This window comes from Vipera berus, assembly GCF_964194415.1.
Source record: "Vipera berus genome assembly, chromosome: 2".
Classification (NCBI taxonomy): Eukaryota; Metazoa; Chordata; class Lepidosauria; order Squamata; family Viperidae; genus Vipera; species Vipera berus.
Genome location: NC_138203.1, coordinates 62,756,288 through 62,777,144, shown reverse-complemented (window position 1 = coordinate 62,777,144; position 20,857 = coordinate 62,756,288). Strand labels below are relative to the sequence as shown.

Genomic DNA, 20,857 nt, shown 5'->3' with positions numbered 1-20,857 from the left:
CTGAGCCAGCATAGCTGGCTCAGGAATTCTGGGAGTTGAAGTCCACGAGTCATAAAAGAGCCGAGGTTGCCGACCCCTGGCCTAGCCTAGCTGCTCGTGGGAGGAATGGAAGATTTTGGTCACTGCCTGGCCTCCGTTTTTTTTTTCCTGGCCGCTTTGTGTCTTGCTCGTTGCCATTCTGGCAGAAAAAAAACTACACCCGCTCCACCGCAAACACGCTTAGCAACACTACGCTAACCCTGTCGCCGCCGCCGCCACCACCATCTCGTGTGGAGCCAGGCCAAATTGTAAAGAAGCTTGAAAAATGATCGCAGGGCACATCTTAACTCCCGCTGGGTCCAAGTGGTGCCTGCCCACGCACTTTCTGCATTTTTGTTGTTGTTAAGTCAGTTGATTTCAAACGCTGAACAAGCCCTGCTTACATAAAAAAGTGCTAGATATTCTATTTTTTAAAAAGTTCTTATTTTTCAGAGGCCTTTATAGGGGGAAGACAAATGGGGCAATTTGTTTGTTTACAACTCTACAAAAATCAAACAAGTAATTATTGTTTGCATTTAAGATTACAGCTGAGCAAGAACTGTTAGTAAACCAACAATGGGCAGGCTCAAACCCTATCTGCAGAATAAGGTCAATAATCCTAATCTTACAGCTAAAGATATTGTAATTACACCATGAAGGGCTTTAAACTGTTCATATTAAGACCACAGTACAAAATAATTATTTGGCACTGCAGTGCAAATGTCATGGTTGTACAATTCGTATCACAGCTTAATTCACAGATGTGTTGCAGTAACATGTCAGGTATACCCATGGAATAAATGAAATGCTTTATTTTCCAGTTGCAACAATGCTCACAGATACCAGTACACAGGGATCTGTGTACTGTATACAGTATATGAGTACCATATATTGATACCAGTATCAATATATTATTAAACTCTCATCCAGATCTAGGTGTCTCCATGAACTCTAAATGTGAAAGGAAGTTGCACACAGAAGAATTTCTACTACTGAATGGAAAGTATAATACAAGAATAATCAATTTTTTCATAAAATTATGCTTTATGGTCATAACTTCATTTTTAATATTATTAAATAATTTTATATTATCTTTGGAGGGATCTATGCACTGGGGTACTCTAAGGCTCTGTCTTAGGCCCAGTACTCTTCAATATCTTCATCAATGATGAAGCAAACATCAAACTTGTAGATGACACCAAGCTGGCAGGAATAGCCAACATCCCACAAGATAAAGTCAAGATACAGAAGGGTTTCAACAGACTTGAACATCTATCTAACAAAATGAAATTCAATGGTGAGAAAAAATAAGTTCTACATTTAGACAAGAAAATGCACAGATATAGATGGTACCTGGCTCAATAGTAGTAACTGTGAGAGGGATCTCGGAGTCCTAGCGGACAGTCACTTAGATATGAGCCAGCCAAAAAAGCCAATGCAATCCTAGGCTGCATTAACAGAGGTGTAGAATCAAGATCACCTGAAGTGTTAGTACCACTTTATAATGCCCTGGTAATACCACACTTGTAATAATGCATCCTGTTCTGGTTGCTACCATATAAAAAAGATGTTGAGACTCTAGAAAGAGTGCAGAGAAGAACAACAAAAATTAACTAGGGGACCAGAAGCTAAAACATATGAAGAACAGAATTGGGTATTTCTAGTTTAATGAAAAGAAGGACTAGGGGTGATATGATAGCTACATTCCAATACCTAAGGGGCTGTCACTAAGAAGAGGTCAACCTATTCTCCAAAGCACCTAAAAGCAGAACAAGAAGCAATGGATGAAAAATAATCAAGCAGAAAACCAATCTAGAACTAAGGAGAAATTTCCTGACAGAACAATTAATAAGTGGATTGACTTGCCTCCAGAAGTTGTGGGTGCTCCAACACTGGAGGTTTTAAGAAGAGATTGGACAACCATTTGTCTGAAATGTTACAGGTTTTTTGTTTGAGCTGGGAGTTGGACTAGAAGATCTCCAAGGTCCCTTCCAACTCTGTTTTTCTGTTAATATTTAATTCAATAATTCAGATAGATGGGGGACATACAGAGAAATGTACTGATGATCACCAAGATTGATATGGGAAAATGGTGATCTTAAAGACAAATGAAGCATTCAAAATTCCCTTTTATTTCAATTAAAGATTAACATATTGATTACAACATTAACTTTTATAAAATGGAGTCCACCTAATGCGTTCTGTATTTCAGATACAGTGTACATAAATCTTACCCCAGAATATTCAGAGGAAAATGTAAATGTTATTTACAGTGATAATTATCAATTGACTGATCATTCAGAAAATAAAATTGGATAATATAAAGTACTTTGGTTACACTGTAGCTCATTGTTGAAAAACCAGTTTCAATGAACTAGAAATATTGAAGAGATCTGACCTGCAAATATTACGATGACCAGTAGATGGCAGCATGGTGTTAGCTTTTTAAAAATCTGTTGCCATCTGGTGGTCATCTGAATTTTTGCTGAAAAGTTTTCATTCATTTTGTGTAATACAGGTAGTCCTTGACTTACAACCAGAACTGAGCCCAAAATTTGTTAAGTGAGAAATTTGTTATGTGACTTTTGACCCATTTTGCAACCTTTCTTGCCACAGTTGTAAATGAATCACTGCAGTTGATAAATTAGTAACTTGATTGTTAAGTAAATCTGGCTTCCCCATTGCTTATGAGAAGTTTGCAAAAGGTGATCACATGATCCCAGGACACAGCAATGGTCATAAATATGAACCAGTTACCAAGCATCTGAATTTTGATTACATGATCATGGGAATGCTGCAAAGGTCGTAACTGTGAAAAGGTCATGAGTCATATTTTTCAGTGCTGTTCTAACCTTGAACAATCACCAAACTAATTGTTGTAAGTTGAGGACTACCTATTGGGAAGTGGGAAAAGAAAACTGGATGTGGCCCCACTTTCACAAAATAAAACTCTTTAAAATGATGCTTTTAAAACTCTGCATAGGTTTATCATGTATTTTCCATTATTTTAATAATCTAACAGAATAGTCTTTAAATACACAAAAATACTGTAGATTTATTTTTTTATGCCTGAGGCTCTCTTCCGGTATGGCGGGTCAGCAACCTGAATGGGTCAAAGAGCCACTCGGAAACGGTTCTTTCACAAAAGCAAAAAAATGGGAGACATAAAAAGTGCTTGCACATGCGTGCGCGCTCGCACATGCGCAGAACAGGGGACTTAATTGAAGAGTGAAAGAAGCAAAGATTGGGAACCGCCACGCTTGCCATCTTTGGCGGAAGGAGCAGCGGTGTGTCTGGGCAGAACCGCCTGCCTGCCGGGCAGTGACAACAGGAAGGTGGCGGTGGCGGCTACAGTTGGGGCGGCCTAGTGCCCTCGTTGAGAGATGCTGCAGGTGCTCCAGGCCCGGTGTGGGAGCAGCCGCGCTTGCCGTCTTTGGCAGCTGTGGCAGCAGGAACAGCGGTGTGTCCGGGCAGCACCGCCTGGTACTTGGAGGGGCGGGAGCTGCTGGCGCATCACCCATGCCTGCTTGCCAAGTACTGCCTGCCAGGCACAGCGACGGCACTAGGCCGCCCCAACAGCAGCCACTGCTGCCTTCCTGTTGCTGCTCCTGCCGCCACAGCACCAAAGACGGCAAGCCCTCGCTTTTCTTAATCATCCCCTCCCCTTCCAACTTTTCCAACGAACAGCTCCCCGCCACACCGTAAAAACAAGCTTCACGCCTAGGTTCTGGCGCTTCAATGCTTCCAAACACCCCCCCCCCCACTTTGCCCTACGCCGGCTACTTTCCATGCTAGGAAGGTGAAGCCCGCCAGCTCCAGGGCTGGCCTTTCCATGGAAAGCTGCGCGCAGTCTAACTGTCGGGCAAGACATCCCTCCCTGCCCCTTCAGGCAGGTGTAAGCTGGGGGAAGCTGATTCAACCTGGGACTTGACGGGAGACCGGACTTGACACTCTGCCTTCTGGGCTGGGAGGGTGAGGACTCTGAGGAGAGGCTTCAGCCTGTGAAGCTCAGCCAAGGAAAGGCGTTCACGCAAGAAGAGCCCTTCATCCTGGACTGTGCGCCGCACTTGCCCAGCCGGCATCAGCTTACCTATCTCTCGTGCCTTGGCTCCCGGCTCCACCAGTCCCGCACAAACTCCAGGGCCGAGTGGGAACTGCATGGCACAGCCAGAAACTTTCCCTGCCCCCGCTTCTGTCCCTCCCGGCTTGCCTAGCCCAGCGTCCGCTGCAGGAGGAGCCAATAGGTGTGGCCTCCCTTGGTGGCAGTAGGTGGGTGCTTCTCGCCTCCCTGTCCAGTTTACTTCGTGAGGAGGCGGCAGGTAGAACTGGTAGCACTGTGCTTGCAGGCTATTATGTCTGACTGCCAAGGGCAAAGTAAACAAAATTCTGGCAGCATCCCAGAGCTGGCCCCGCCTCGGCCGTTGGGCCATGGTCCGCTCATCGGGAAGCCTGGCTTCCTGGCGGCACGTCCCAGAGGGGAGGTGTTCTAGGGAGGCGGCGGTCCGCTGTTGTTTACCTCCCTCCTGTGTGTGTGTGTGTCGGACCCGCGGGGAATGACTGGTAGAGGTGGCAGCAGTCTGGTGTTTGCGTCTCTCTGTGTGTCGAGCCCCGTGGGCCCGATACACACACAGGATGGGGGAGAATGCCGGACTGCCACCTCCCTACCAGCCATTCCCTGCAGGTCCGACACACACACATGGGTGGGGAAACGCCGGACTGCCGCCTCCCTACCAGCCATTCCCCGTGGGTCCAACACACACACACAAACGGGGGGGAATGCTGGACTGCCGCCTCCCTACCTGCCATTCCCCGCGGGTCTGACATACCCACATACAAATGAGAGGGTAAAAATGCCCACCTCCCGCCTCCCTACCAGCTGTTCCCCACGGGTCCGACACACACACAAACGAAGGGGGGAAAAAGGCCGGACTGCTGCCTCCCTACCAGCCGTTCCCCGCGGGTTCGGGACACACACACACACACACACACACACACAGAGAGAGAGAGAGAGAGAGAGAGAGAGAGAGAGAGAGAGAGAAGAGGGAAAAGAAGGAGGGGGTCTGGCAGCACCCGAGACTCCATATGGTGCTCAGCAACAACACCACCACACCTGCATGCCCCATCTGACCGACCCACTCACCTTTGCAGCAGTCCTCCCATCTCTTCCTCCACTGCCACCATGTGCAGTCCAAAGAAGAAGAGGTTTGTAGGCAGTCCCACAAACCAAAGAACTTCAACCAATCAATTCAAACTTCACAAGTTTTTTTATTTTATTTATTTATTTATTTTTATTTTATTTAACTCAATTTATATACCGCCCTTTTCCCGAAGGACTCAGGGCGGTTTACAGGGCAAAATTAAAACAATACAATATAAAATTAAAATAAAATTAAATCAATAGCCCCAAAATTTAAAATTATAATTTAAAAACCTTAAAATCCATCAGTCCAGGCCAGCTAACTCAAAAAGCCAGGTTTTTAGGTCCCGGTGAAACGAACGAAGGTCGGGGGTGATCCGGAGTTCCACCGGCAATTGATTCCATAGGGCAGGCGCACCCACAGAGAATTCCCTCCCCCTGGGGATCGTCCGCCGGCATTCCCTGACCGGCGGGACCCTGAGCAGGCCCTCCCTGTGGGAGCGCACAGGACGATGGGAAGTTGATGCTGGCAGCAGGTGCTCCCTGAGATAATCCGGACCCATGCCATTTAGGGCTTTATAGGTCATCATCAGCACCTTGACTCACACGGAGGGCAAATGGAAGCCAATGCAGCTCGCGAAGAGGCGTTACACAGGAGTATCGGGAGACTCCCATCACAACTCGCGTGGCTGCATTTTTCCATGAGAAGTTTGAATTGATTGGTTGAACTTTTTTAGTCCCACTTTTTTTTGGACTGCACATGGCGGAGGACTGGGAACCTCAGGAGACAGCTGAAAGAGCCGCATGCGGCTCCAGAGCCGTGGGTTGCCAACCCGTGCAGTTTGGTAATAAGTTAGTTGCAGCATACTTAAGATAAGTGTAGAGCGTGGAAGAGTTTTAGGGTGTTTTTTTTAAAAAAGACTCAGATTATTTTTTTAATCTCTTAATATGCCCCTTACTATGAAACACCAGTAATTTTGTTATCTTTTAAAGTACACCATAACATTGCAGTTGAGCTCCAGGAAACTTCCAAGTTATACATGTCTCAGATATGACATTTCTTGAACAAGATCAAATCTTGCTCTTCTCAGTAGTAAAATCTTGCTCCTCCCAGTGCTCCTAGTAGTGCTATTTGCATCCAGCTACAGCAAGAGGCACATGCTGGAAGAAGGCACAGTGAGGCACATTGGTTCACCAAAGTGCCAACTAATCCAAGGAAAGAAGAAGTTGGTAGCTGTGTAAGCCTTAGGTGACTGTTACCTGTCTGTGCAAAGCCACTCTTAGTAATCGTTGTCCTTTGACAGTTACATGAAAAGTTGGGAGGAGCTTTGTCACTTCTAAATGAAAAGCTTTTGAATTTCACAAGGATGACGGCCAATACAGAATAGCATGAAAAGTGATTACTATCTCTGCTCTCCTTTCTTTTAGGAAAAGAAAAGTCCAAGCTACTACTGCAGACTGAGATAATACTGCATAACTTGAGGGGAATACCTGGCTTTCTTAAAAGGCAAAGTATTAAAATACAACGATTCCTGAAAGACTTCTGAAAGATTAAGCTCATACAGTCAAAGGTATATGTTGTGAATCTGGAAATTTTGCCCCAGAGGGCTGGTCAGTGGAATGAAATAATCTGTAACAAGCATTGATATGTCCTTGTTCTTCACTGCCTAGGTTGGAGGTACCGTAGCATAGGGTGCTTCATCTTAAAGCAAGGTACCATCCTAGTCTCTTCCATATTTTCAACTATTTCTTAAACGCTAACGTCACTATTCCTGTTTCACAGCTTCAATAAAGTTTATACATAATTGTTCTAAATTACATGTCACAGTCCACAGTCAAGATACATACAGTATTGTTTAACTCTGACTTATTGACTAAATAGCAATAGCACTTAGACTTATGTACCGTTTCACAGTGCTTTACAGCCCTCTCTAAGCAGTGGTGGGATTCAGCCGGTTCGCACCAGTTCGGTAGAACCAGTAGCTAATTGTTTGTTGCCCAGGCCCAGAACGGACTTCTGGAAGCAGCATCCACATAGACAACTGGTTGTTCACATATTTGAATCCCACCACTGTCTACAGAAGCGATCTACAGAATCAGCATATCGCCCCCATCCCTTAGAAGGATGGAAGGCTGAATCAACCTTGGGACTTGGAACTCTGGCAGTCAGCAGAATTAGCCTGCAATACTGCATTCTAACCTCTGTGCCATCATGGCTCTGATACACACTTAATGCTAAGTCTTGGTTTACAAAGTACAATGACTAGATACATGTATTATGCAAAGGAAAAATCAATTAAACTCTGTTATAGTATTTGAACTGTGTTAATGCTATAAATCAGTGGTTTTAATGCTTTAATGGCTATGACTATAGTACATATGTCAAATACAAATGGACCTCTGAAAGCTTATTGACCACTTTGTTTAGGGACTATTTGAAGTTACAACTGCACTTTAACTTTATGACCAGTCCTCGCATCTATGACTATTAGTTATGTCCTTGCATTTATAACCATCCCCATGGTCATGTGATCTACATTCAGGTGCTTGGCAACCAGCAGGCTTTTAAAATCACAAGTTGTGGTCACATGATGCCTCATTAATAGCCCATGGTGACTTGCTTAATAACCAAATGGGAAATATTGTAAATCCATCATGGATATATGATACTTTGCTTAGCAATCATAGTGTTTAGCAACAGAGTCCCTGATCCCAATTGTGCTGGTTGCTAAGTGAGGATTATCTGTAATTAAAACAATGATGAAATCCTACCCATAAGGTATATTTTATTTCTTTGTATATACTTACTTCTTTACTAAAATCGATCATTCAAATTATAAATTAACTTCTTTAAATTCAATACACAAAAATAGAGTGCTGCACCTTTATAAATCAATTATCAATATTTGCAGAGTAATAACTGCAGTTAGACAGTGTTTAATGTTTCATGAAAAAGCTTTGCAATAATCAAAACAGACAATGTAGAGCAATTTTCTTGAGTAATGGAACACTTTGTATTAAATAATGGGAAATGAGCATTTAGAACATAACTTAGACTCAATATTGTGTACACTTAAGAGTAAGCAAACAGAGTTTATGGGTCTTATTTCTGCATTAACAATCCATGGGATTGCTTGTTTGTTTTCCTGAGGGCCAATATTGCAATTAGATGTTTAAAAAAATACTGCACTCATCAGAATGATCCAAAAAGAATCTGAAGTCCTAGAAAGAGTGCAGAGAACAGCAACAAAGATGATAAAAGGTCTGGAGGCTAAATCACACAAAGAACAGCTAAGGGAACTAAGCATGTTAAACCTAATGATGAAAAGGCTCAGGGGAGACATGATAGCAGTCTTTCAATACTTCAATGGCTGTCATATGGAAGAGGGAAGATTTATTCTCCATAGCACCTGAGGACAGAATAAGAAGCAATAGGTGGAAACTCATCAGAGGGAGATTCAACCTGGAAATAAGGAGAAATTTCTTGACAGTAAGAACAATTAAAATCAATAGAATTTTAATTCAATTGTTACAGGTTTTCAAAAAGACTGGATAGCTATTTGTCCCACATGATATAAAGACTCCTGCTTTGGACAGGGTCCCTTCTGATTCTATGATTTTAAGAATCACAAGCTTTTGCAGCTCACTTGCAATTTTACCAAATTTAATTCAGCTGTTTTCTTTTGTTATTAAACTGGCATTACTAGTCCAATGCACATGCTTTCTACTTTTAAGATGCTGAAAAAGGCCTCGTCACCTAAAATTCACTCTCCCACTCTTCTCTTGCCCTGGTTTCTGGTAGGTTCCTGAAATCCAGTTCTATAGAATTCAGTAAAAATACTTCCATTTATTTCAATGCAGACTTGTAAAATATTTCAGATTGGGACAAATGGCACCAGTGCTCTGGTACAGCATAATAGGCCTACTCCATTTGGATTGTCAGATAAAGGGTATCTTTTGTTCTAAGTTCTAAAAATGTAGTTCTCTAATGTAACAGGCCAACTAAAAAACAGTACAAATCTATAATTCCCCTCATTCTGAGTACCTTACTTTGTTCCAGAAACTGACTCCAGCCCGTTTTATCTACATCATCTACTTATACTGTAGTGATCTTGGTTGCTTAATCTGAAATAGATCATGAACCTGGGGCCCATACGGTGTAATGGTTAAGGTTCTGGGCTAGAAACCAGGTGATTGTGAGTTCTAGGCATGAAAACCAGCTGGGTGACTTAATGTTAGTCATTTTCTCAGTCCAACCCACTCCACAGGATTGCTGTTGTGGAGCAAATAGAAGGCAGCATTATTAGGTATGTAAAGGACAGCATAAAATCTAAACAACAACAACAACAACAGCAGCAGCAAACTGTTCATGGGGAAAGACTTGAAATTCTTAAAAAAAAAATAGGGGGTGCAAGGCCAATAATAATTTGAAGTATATATCTTAGTTAATACTTATTATTTAAAGTTACATCCTGCTGTAAGCTAAGTGACTCTGGAAATCTTACATTAACATAGCAATATTAAAACATCCATGCTAAGTTTTAAAAACAGGAAAATGATTATTTGTCTATTATTAACCCTTTTTTCCTAATATCGTATTAAAAATTATAATTTGTAACAGGTTTTGAAGCGGATAGGAGACAGCTGAACTTTTTGGAGGCTGCATATGACTGAATGCATGTCATTCTCTTTACCTGTTACATACCATCATATACTTTGTTTTAAATAGTAATATGAAAAATTACAATTGCGCTGACAGAAACTAAAACAAAGTAAAAACAATAAAAAGGAAAAATAGAAGGTGCAGAAAAGAAAAAATAGAAAAGAAAAAGAATATAGTAAGAAATAAAAAATACATAAGGCAATGACCTCCCTTTTCATCTAAGTATAAACAATTTTAGTAACTTATCACCTTCTCTTAAAATACAACAAATGATCTCTTCTTCTCATAACCTATCTTTTATCTACAAACAAATCCTTATTACCTCAACATTTCAGTCTTGATAGACAAAAAGGGTTAAGGGTTACCAGAGATAACAACATATTTATTTTAACCTTGATCAAATAAACCAACTTTCTACTCCTTTTACATTTAACAATCTCGATCTTTAGTCCCTTCAAATAATGTCCTGGAACTTAATTTCTTTTCACTTTTTCCTTGTCCGTTCTCACAAAATTATTCAACATTTCAACAGGTTGTCTTTTGTAAATTACACATATCATTCTTTTTATTTTTGTATATCTGTCAAGTTTAGCTCAAAAATGATGTAACAGAATCCAGCCAAAGTTCAGTTCTTTGTTTAATCTTGTCAGAATCTTATCAGACTAAGCCTATATACTATACTAACCTAATGGATAGACCTTGGGATATTCTAGGGAATAGCTATCCTAAATCCGTTCCACTTCCAACGAATTAAGATATCAGCTACTTTCTTATTTCTTTTTTTTGTCTAATTCTTTTTTTATTTACCATTTTCCATCTGTGGTTTTAGCTAGTGATCCAAACCAATATCTCTGTTAATCATTACCATTTGTTTACATTCTCTGTGTTTGACTGTAGTTGCATGCACATGTATAGGACAGGTTGTGGATTTTATTTACTGTAGAATTTGTACAATTCGCAGGGAAAACACACACATACCCCCTCCCCTTTTTTGTCAGTCTGGCTCACTCCAACTCTTTTTTTTATTATTAAAGAGTTTTACAAAAACAAGATTTTACAATATATCCCCAAATCCCCCCCACCCCAAACCCGCCCACTTCCCCTCCCCCACTTCCCAGAGCTAAATACAGGATTATAGTTATAATAATCATATTCTAAATAAAAATTATGCATAATATACAATTAACCAAATTCATAATGTGCTTTAACTCCCCTTTAACATAACTACATACAAAGTACCAATAACAATATCCCTCTAAAATCTACTCATAAGCTAAATGGAACTTTTTAGTCCCATATTTATTCTGAATATAATCTATCCATCTCCTCCAAACTGAAATATATCTTTCCTGTGAATGATCTTTCAAGTAAGCAGAAATCTTAGACATTTCTGCAAGATTCGAAACTTTAAACACCCATTCTTCTATAGTAGGCAAACTATCCTTCTTCCAATATTGTCCCACCAGTAACCGTGCTGCTGTTATCATATTCAACATGAAATTGGTTTCTTTAACATCACAATCTACAACAATACCCAATAAAAACAATTGCGGAGAAAACTTTATCTTTCTCTTAAAAATCTTTTGAATGTTCCACCAAATTTTAATCCAAAAAGCTTTTATATTTCTACAAGTCCACCACATATGAAAATAGGTGGCTTCTAAACTACCACATCTCCAACATTTAGACTGTAAATTAGGATACATGTTAGACAACTTCTTGGGATCCAGATGCCATCTATAAAACATTTTATAAAAAAAATCTCTTAAATTTTGAGCCTGAGTAAATTTAACATTTCTGACCCAAATTATCTCCCAAGTGTCCAACGAAATTGGTTCCTGAATATTTTGTGCCCACTTTATCATACAATCTTTAACTAATTCCGTTTCCGAATCCAATTCAATTAAAGCATTATATATCCTCTTTATATGTGCACAATTTAAGTCTCTAATTTGTTTTACTAAATTTTGATCTATAATTGTGATGCCAACCTTTAAGATATCAGCTACTTTCATTTGTATATCCAGTATAGTATCTTTTTCCTATCATTCTTATAGCTTATCATTTCCAAATCCTCCCTCAGCTCAGTCTCTCTGACAGAGCAAACTGTTCCTCTTCCATAACATATTTTAAGTACAGTCTCTTAAAACTGACTGGATCCATTGTTCCCAATTATCCTTCAATATTTTTGCACCATTCTGTATTTGTAAGTCATATTTAAGTGTTAATTGTAACCTTTCATTCCTTCTGATTCCCGCAGGTGCCCAACCTTCAAAGTCCCATCTTATCATTTTTTTAAGAATTCAGAATGAAAACATTTTCCCACAGGAAGGATTCTTATAATTTATTTCAAATCCATCTTATTTATTTTTATTTATTTTATTAAACTTATATATCTGGACCCTTAGTCCATTATAACTTTTCAAATCAATGTTCTGATCACCCTTTTGCTTTTTATTAAAAAAATAAAGTTCTTAAACTTTTTTCTTTAAGATTGGAGGAAACTCAGTGCTATAAAACCTGTTTTATTCAAAGGTTACTAATAGCAGATAGCAAGCAATTTATGAAAATTAATATTTCTGAAAATATTAAAGAAGCATGCAAACCGTGGTTTGAGCGAAGATGGCTTTCCCTCATTTCCCTGACCTCTAAACCCAGAGGATGCCACTGTCTTGCAATGTCCTTATGAGAAGCAACTGTCTGTAGCACTTATGGGCAATTTCCCTTGTCTGGGGAGGAATAAGGAAGAGCTGGCTTACTCACTAGCTCTTCATTCTGCCAGTTGTCAGCTCTGCTTTGAGTAGAGCTATCTCCAGTTCACCATTTCTTCTCTGGAAATACTTCACCACCATACATTCTGTAAAATATCTGGATCCCTGTAAGGCCCAAGCTCAGAGATAACTCTGCAAAGTCCAATCGAGTTCACTCATTTATTTATTTACCCTTAAGAGTCAGAAGCTTGACAAACTAAAGCTAGCTACTTAAATCTTCTAACCTACTAGATATAATCAGAGGGATTATAAAGTGTCGCCATCCTGAATCCCTCTCTCCTCCCACCAGTTTGGGATTGCACACTCTCTTAATCCAGGCCCTCTCTGGGAAAGGTGTATGTTTATTATTTTATTTATTTATTTGTATACCGCCCTTCTCCCGAAGGACTCAGGGCGGTGAACAGGGCAATACATGTTAAAAAGACAGAATACAAAAATTAAAAAAGATTAAACAAGTGCCCAGAACTCTTAGATAGATTAAAACGCATTTAAAAGTAATAAAAACCCAACCCCCTCCCATCAGGCCAGGCCAGCTTGTTCAAAAATGTTACCAATATTCTCCCCCACTTTTTCCTCCAGATGCGCACTCCATCACATCCCTTTTATAAATAGCTGTGATTTGCTTAGCCACACAGAGTATTCTCTATAACCAAATGGAACAAAGATGCTATGGTTTGAAAACATCTATGATCATTTTTCATGAAAATGAATGTATTAAAAAATAATCTGATAATTCAGACATAATTATTAAATTTTGGATAAACCCCAAATGAAATCTTGTGTAACTTTCTCTTTGGTATATGCAAAAACACTTTATTGGTTCCGGCATCTTCAGTGGATAGCATAGTTCAAAAGGAATTGCAAAAAATCAAGGTGGACTGATTGAATTTGGAAAACTTATCAACAAAATTCAGAACATATGCTGAGGCTTACTTACATGACAACTGATATACAATAACGGGAATACCAATGGAAGATAAATATCAAATTTACTGTGAATATGACATTAGAGAAAACTAGCCCAAGATTTCCCCCCGTTAATATACAGCTCCACTGCTTACTGTCCAAATACATTATACTTATTAACAATACTGCACATAATGGCAACGTCTTCAAGCTCAATAATTCTAGAAGGTGATTTACCATAGAATGAAATACTGAGTTTTCTTCTTGATAGCTGTTTTCCTACTAAATATTACTTAGCCTTATATTCCTACTCAGTGCTTTTTTTGTAAAAGAAAAAGGTGCCGGAACTCACACATGTCATACAACCCGCCTTGCCTACCCTACAAGGTTCGATCCAAAAAAGGTGCCGGAACTCCGTTCTGAGCGTTCTATGAGAAAAAAAGCCCTGTTCCTACTAAGTATACAGAGTATACATATATTAGCGCTCTATATCAGACATGTCAAACACAAGGCCCGGGGGCCGGATCCGGCCCGCAAAGTGGTTTCATGTGGCCCGCGAAGCCATCCTGGAAACAGGGAGGGAACGGCCCCCACTGCCTTGGCCCTGGCCCAGAGACCCTCCTTCTGCCAGAGACCCTCAGATCTGTCCCATTCCTGCCCAGGCCCCCATAGGCACCCTTGATGCGAACGATGTAGAGTTGGCCACGCCCACCCAGTAGGCCATACGCACTCTAGCCATGCCCACCCAGTAGGCCACACCCACCCTGGCCATACCCACCCGGCCCCCAGAGGGCAACCACAATGCTGATGCGGCCCTCAATGAAATTGAGTTTGACACCCCTGCTCTATATGATAACAGCTGTCAGGAAACTTTTTTTTTACTAGAAATTATGCATAATTGTTTCTTTAGAAGAATGGCAGAGTAAGGTATGGGAGTATGCATCAATGTAAACAATGACTTTGTGGTTAAAAAACACAAGATATGGAATTTAATCTAGACACTATTTATTCTACACATGGTATTATACTGAATTCAAAGTGTTTTTTTTCAATGTAGGTGGTTAAAATATTTATTTTAGTAAGGATAGGACTTGATTATAATAACAATTTCTTTTATTCTGATTGATGGTTCTTATTATACCTTTGCTAGTTAATAATCATTGATTTAATTTCAGTAATAGTTAAAACTGATATTTTATCTTTACACGTAGTATTAATCTAATGCTACTTTGAAAATTCTTGTCAATTTTATAGAGCCTGTAAATCTATTGTTTTATTTATTTCTTTTCTACCTGGTTGCATTTTTAAATAACTGTTAAAATAAAATAAAATAAAAAATAGTCTATGTCAATGTCTTATGGTACTATTATTTCTCAAGGTTGAGAATAGGGTTATATAATACAGGGCTTTTCAACCAGTGGTATGGGTACCACCTGTGGTACATTGGCACCTGGGAGATGGTACGTAACCATCCTAGAAAAGTGGTAGCAGGGGAGGGGAATGAGCTGAACTGGTGGCAGCACTGCACAAGCCTGAGTGAGAGACGGCTGGAGCTGCAGGGCTGTCAGGGCTCAGCGAAAGCACCAGGTTCAGCACTTCTTTGGGGCTGTCAGGGTTCAGTGGAAGCGCCAGGATCAGCGCCAGGCTCCAGCTGGAGCTCGGCGCTGATCCCAGCGTGTCTGCTGAGCCCAGAAGAAGCGCTGATCAGCTGGAATGTTGCAGCATCCCCAGGGTCTTGTGATTTATATTCAGATGCTTGGCAACTGATTCATATTTATGATGGTCACAGTGTCCCAGGGTCATGTGAAGTGAGCAAAACCTGCTGCAACCACCCAGAAGATGGGGGGGGGAATAAAAACCAAACTCCCCCCCACCGCACCCCCGCTGCCAATCCTCAACAGAAATGCTCATAATGAAAACCTCGGATAGGAGGAAGAGTGCCGCTGGGCAGGTAGGCAGGCAGGTGTCTTGCTCGGCTGTGGCTTGGGGGACACTTTTTTCAGTGGCATTGTAACTTCGAACAGTCACTAAGTGAACTGTTGAAAGTCGAGGACTACCTGTACTTCATCACTTTTTTCCCTTTTTTTTTTGGTCATCAAGTTTTTGACACCTTGCTAGGCGACTGGTGGTACTCGGATGTTGCCATATCCTAAAAGTGGTACAATGGGTGAAAAGGTTGAAAAGCCCTGATATAATACAAGGCTATGGAAGTTATACGTTTCTCAAATCCATTGCACTGTAATTAATATTGCATTGTAATTAACATTACCTCTATGCCTCTTTAGATAACTTCTGTTTTGCATTTTTCCTGCTTTCTGTGTCTCCCGCTTTACAAATCTGCATAAGTAAACCACAAAGCTTCTGATTCAGACTTCCAGCTCCTCTGTCCATATAATAATAATAAAAAGAAGAAAGTGTGGATAATTTGATGTGGCAATACCAGGGGACAGTAAAATAGAAGACAAATAATGGGAGAAGATCATAAAGTATCAAGATCTGAAAATCGAAGTGAAAAGATTATGGCATAAATGAACTGTGTTGGTCCTAGTGTTTTTTGGCACTAGTGGTGTTATATCAAAAAATCTTGGAGTACACTTAGAATATCTGTACAGTGACAAAATTTCCATCTGTCAATTACAAAAGTCCACAGTGCTTGGATACATTGCAACATCCTAGGTTTTTGAAAAGATTTGATGTGTATGAAGCTCAACACCAGCTGAAGAATTAGCTACTGTGATTTCACATTGTTGTATATATAATAGTGATAATAATTTATTAAACTTGTATGCTGCTCAACTCTCAATGACTTAAAACAATAATTTGATAAATAGTTTCTCAAAGCAAAGATTAATGAATTTAGGTTCATGGAGTGTATATTTTACAAGTAAATATGATTTTGATGATTGGCCAATTTGTATTTATCACAGTCTTTCTAAAAATAGTTTAACTTGTGAGCAGCTGTTGATGGTGAATATTTCTGTGGCACCATGACTGATATAATACTGCACTACTAGAATATTGTGTTCCTGCATTGAAACTTCAGAGTAACTCCAGACTAATCCAGACTGAAGAGTTGTTCTGTCAAAGCAGTCCTTCAGATTGTATTATTTAATCTTCTATAGGACAGATTTGCTAAATACATTTCAACACACATACACATGCATTACAATTCTCTTCCGTCTAGTACTGTATCTTTACAGAGGTAGTGACTACTATGCCATTTATATGAATAGATACCTTCTTCTTGACAAAAAGATTACATTCTGAAAATACAGTATTTCTCTCTAAAAATTATTCCTTATATTAACTAAGCAATTGTAAATCTTTTAGTATAAATATCTATGGTGAACCTCCATGTCACTAAACGTTTTAAATCTGAACAGATGGGTTTTTTTTACCATAATATAGCAGAAGAAGCAACAGTCAAATATGTCTTTTTAAAAATTAAGAGCTTGTAAAGGTCCTTGAGATACTTGAGAAATACTTAATGATATAAAATTAGTGTGTTCTGGGATGAAACGGCTGCTTCACACATTGAACCAAGCCATAATTGTACTTTGATTTGGGGTTAAATGATGAAAGAACCTCACCACTAACACTAATGTGTGATGCCAGCCAAATGCAGCTTTTGCTCAATAAATTCCGGGGCACAACTGTTTTATTTTCCACTGTAAATGCTTGGAACTAAACAGGTTTTAAAATAGATTTGATTTGCCTGTGAATACAAGTCTTGTTTTACTTAATTCATAGTAAATAATATGGTGCATATATTTTTCAATTATAGTAAAATTATGATGGCATGCTACAGTGCCATGATAGCAGTGTTCCAATATCTCAGGGGCTGCCACAAAGAAGAGGGAGTCAAGCTATTCTCCAAAGCACCTGAAGGCAGGACAAGAAGCAACGGATGGAAACTAGTCAAGGAGAGAAGCAACCTAGAACTAAGGAGAAACTTCCTGACAGTTAGAACAATTAACCAGTGGAACAACCTGCCTCCAGAAGTGGTGAATGCTCCAACAGTGGAAGTTTTTAAGAAGAGACTGGACAGCCATTTGTATGAAATGGTATAGGGTTTCCTGCCTGAGCAGGAGGTTGGACTAGATGACCTCCAAGGTCCCTTCCAACTTATTATTATTATTACACTATGAGGATACTGACTATGAAAAAACAACCCCATTAACAACCAACACATGAAGCTGATATGTGGACCAGAATTACAATACACAGAGGCTATGTATTCTTTTCCAGAGTACATGGAAAAGAAAAACAAGACTAAAATAAAGTTAGGGTTTTGCTAGTTGCCTTATTTTATTAGCTGGAATATAGCAGTTGAATTTGCATACAGTATTCATGATATATATTTCCTTTTATATTACTGCCAGTTATAATTCCTTTTTATTTTACTAACAGTTAAAGATTAACAGTTAAAGATTGATTTCAAGGGGGCAAAGGTAAATGTCATAAAACCCCATAAGAAAACAAAAATAATCTTTTCTGATTATTTTTTTTCCTGTTCAATTGTAATAATCTAGTCTGGACTACTTTTCTCTCCACATAATGCTTTTTAAGTCAAGATTCAGAGCAATACTGAGTTTATTGTTGTGCCCTGGTTGGATTAAATAAAGGCAATTTGAACTGCTGATTTAAAGAAATTACCAAGAAAAGTGAATCAAATAATTTATGTCAAGACAATTTTGTGAATTTTCTAACAAATAGTGATCCTAATTGAAAGTGTATCAAGTTATAGAGTTTACGCATAATTCAAACTCTCCAGAAATGTAGTTTACAAAACTTTGCAACAAAGAATTTATATTTTAAGAAAAAACAATTGCAAATTGGCTCTAGACATATAAAAATAATTTACTCAGAACTTCATTTTGGTGACAGAATGACAATAAAACAGGCAGATGATTTCCTTAGGAAGTGGGGTTATATAAATTTCAGGCTTCTCTTTCTTTTGGGTAAACATATTAGAAAGAACTTGAAAGCTGAAACCAAAATCAGTTTTTCAGTTAAAGGGCAATAATTATCCTGTAGGGATCTGGCCACAATGGTCACCATTTCCCTGGAGTTGAACCCAGAGAATCATACAGAAACCAGTTACTAAACATAGTTGTCTCCTTTCATTATTTTTTCAGCAGCTTTTTAAGTCCATTTAACCCTTCTGGAGAATTTCTGTCTTTTAGAATGGCTTGAGAAAGGGTCTACTGCTGAAAGAGGAACTTCAGATAACAAAAAGCCCTTTTTGTGAGATGAGCTAACTTCATTTAAGAGTATAGGCCTACAATGCTTAAAATTTTTCACTCTGAGGCGTACTTTCCCTTTTGGTTCACCTTCCTGGACAAGAGGGATCATGCCAGTAGTGAATGGGGCCCTTGGATAAGAAGCAAATAAAAAAGAGATAGAGATCCCCAACATAAACTTCCGTTGTCACAACTGTAACACATAGACAGCAGACACCCACTATAGGTTTTAATTTAAATGATCTGAATAATCAAAACTGTTTTCATTCAAATTTTTGTCCCACTCCATGGCAGTGAATAATTAGATTGGAAATCATTACTGTGTCTAGTCACCTCACATCTTTCACAAACAGTATCTGGCCTTACACCATTATTATTATTTTTATTTAGCTTTTATAGAGATAAGTCATAACTACAGGAAACTACTTTTGACATCCCAGGTGGGATTGTTCCCTCTCTCAACCCCCCCCCCCCAAATCTCTGGAGATCTCCTCAGGCTAAATGAATGTTCTGAAATCATCACTAATCAACATAACAGTTTTCAGGAAATTGCCTTTGAGCATCCCTTTACTTGTCTCAATAGAGATAACAAAACAACGTGCAAATACTTAAGGAAAAAGATAGGCACAGGACAGTCCCCATCTTTTACAAATTTAACTTGAAAATATTTTTCAGTTGCATTTTTTTCTTTGATATTTAATATTAATAATAAAAATTAATATTTGCAGTGTGATGCATTGCATTTCATAGGTTATACATTAATTTTATGTAAGACACAAAATATCTGATAATATACAGGCTACAAAATAAGTATTAAATTTAAAATGCAAAGAAGAGAAAGAGGAAAAGGAAGCCACTAAAGTTGCCTATTTACATCATCCATGCTGATATGTGATGTCTAATAATATTTGAAAAGGTACAGAACTAAAACTCCAAGCAGTGGTACAATGCTTTCCATCATATTTTTAACACAGCTCAACAATAACAACACAACAATGGATCCATTGGCAAAACAATCTAGATGTCCTTTTTATCCATTATTTTTAATGCCAAAACAGTACTGAATCATAAAAGATTTTTGCAAAACAGGAGCCAGGAAAATAGATCCATTAAGCAAAAAATAAAAAAGTATTGTTTCCCTCTATACTTGTATACCAATCCTGCAGAAGCTAGCACACTAAAAAGTGAAAGAAATGCTGTCTTTTTCAAACTGCATCTTCATGCCTGAGGCACTAAGTTATTTTCCAAGGTTTGACCTGCAATTTGGATAAGAGACGATCTAAGTATTAGGGTAAAATTATGTTTTCCTCAGACAATTACAGCATTTTTTTTCCCCAGAGAGACAGACACCGAGCTTAGAAACCTTTTCTCAAAAATACACTCACTGAGATTTTCCTCCGGTTTTAAACCCCAAAAGACCGGGAGGCATCTCCAAACGAGAAACGGATCCAAACACTCGTGCCTGTTTATGGGTCGCCACCGACCCCACAAGCTCTGCAAACAACCTGCCACCATCCAAGCCCCCACATCAGAGCAACCGAGCACTTCTGGAAACTAACTCAACGGGAGTTGTTTATTAGAATCAGACTCGGAAGGGCCCCCCGAATTCTACACTTACGAGACCGAGGAGTCATCCGCCCGCAGACACGCCCCGCTAGTTGGGGGTTCAGTCGCCCCGATCCCCGCAGCGCCCCTTTCTCCTGCCGCTCCTCACCTGCGATCTGTAGGCAGATCTCGCGCCTGGGGGCCCGGGGGGACTGCTCCTCTGCTTCGCCCAAGATCGGCAGGGTGGCGGTGCTCCGAGTTTTCTTGAATGCCGGCGGTGCCGTGGCCGGCAGAGTAGCCGGGGCCGAGTGTCTTCGGCCCCCCACCCCCGAGGTCTTCCGCTTCATGGCGGCGGTGGTAGCAGAGGAGACGGCGGCGGCTGCAGGGCACCCGGGCTCATCCCCGCCGCCTCGCCCCCAGTAGGGGTATAAGCAGCCCAACGGGAGCAAGAGCAGGAGGAGGAGGAGGAGCAGGAGGAGGAGGAGGAAGAGGAGGGAAGGCAACTGCCGGCGCTCTCTGAAGCGCCGCCCCCCCAGCTGCTCCCAACCTGCCACTTGCCGCCGCCGCCGCGACT

The 20,857-nt window shown here is 40.0% G+C and overlaps 1 protein-coding gene across 6 annotated transcripts in view; it reads right to left on the bottom strand.

Moving 5' to 3' along the window:
• The window catches only part of CDC14B (cell division cycle 14B), a 72,068-nt gene extending 51,416 nt beyond the window's left edge, over positions 1-20,652 (bottom strand). For 5 of the 6 annotated variants that reach the window (XR_014025554.1, XM_081320831.1, XM_081320832.1 and 2 more), the window contains exon 1: positions 20,453-20,652. Coding sequence is in view for 4 of the 6 variants with exons in the window: in XM_081320831.1 (XP_081176957.1) it covers positions 20,453-20,630 (178 nt within the window). In the remaining 2 variants the exon portion in view is untranslated. The remainder of the gene's footprint in view (positions 1-20,452) is intronic. The other variant, XM_081320837.1, reaches the window with a different exon arrangement.
• Positions 20,653-20,857: the final 205 nt, after the last annotated feature.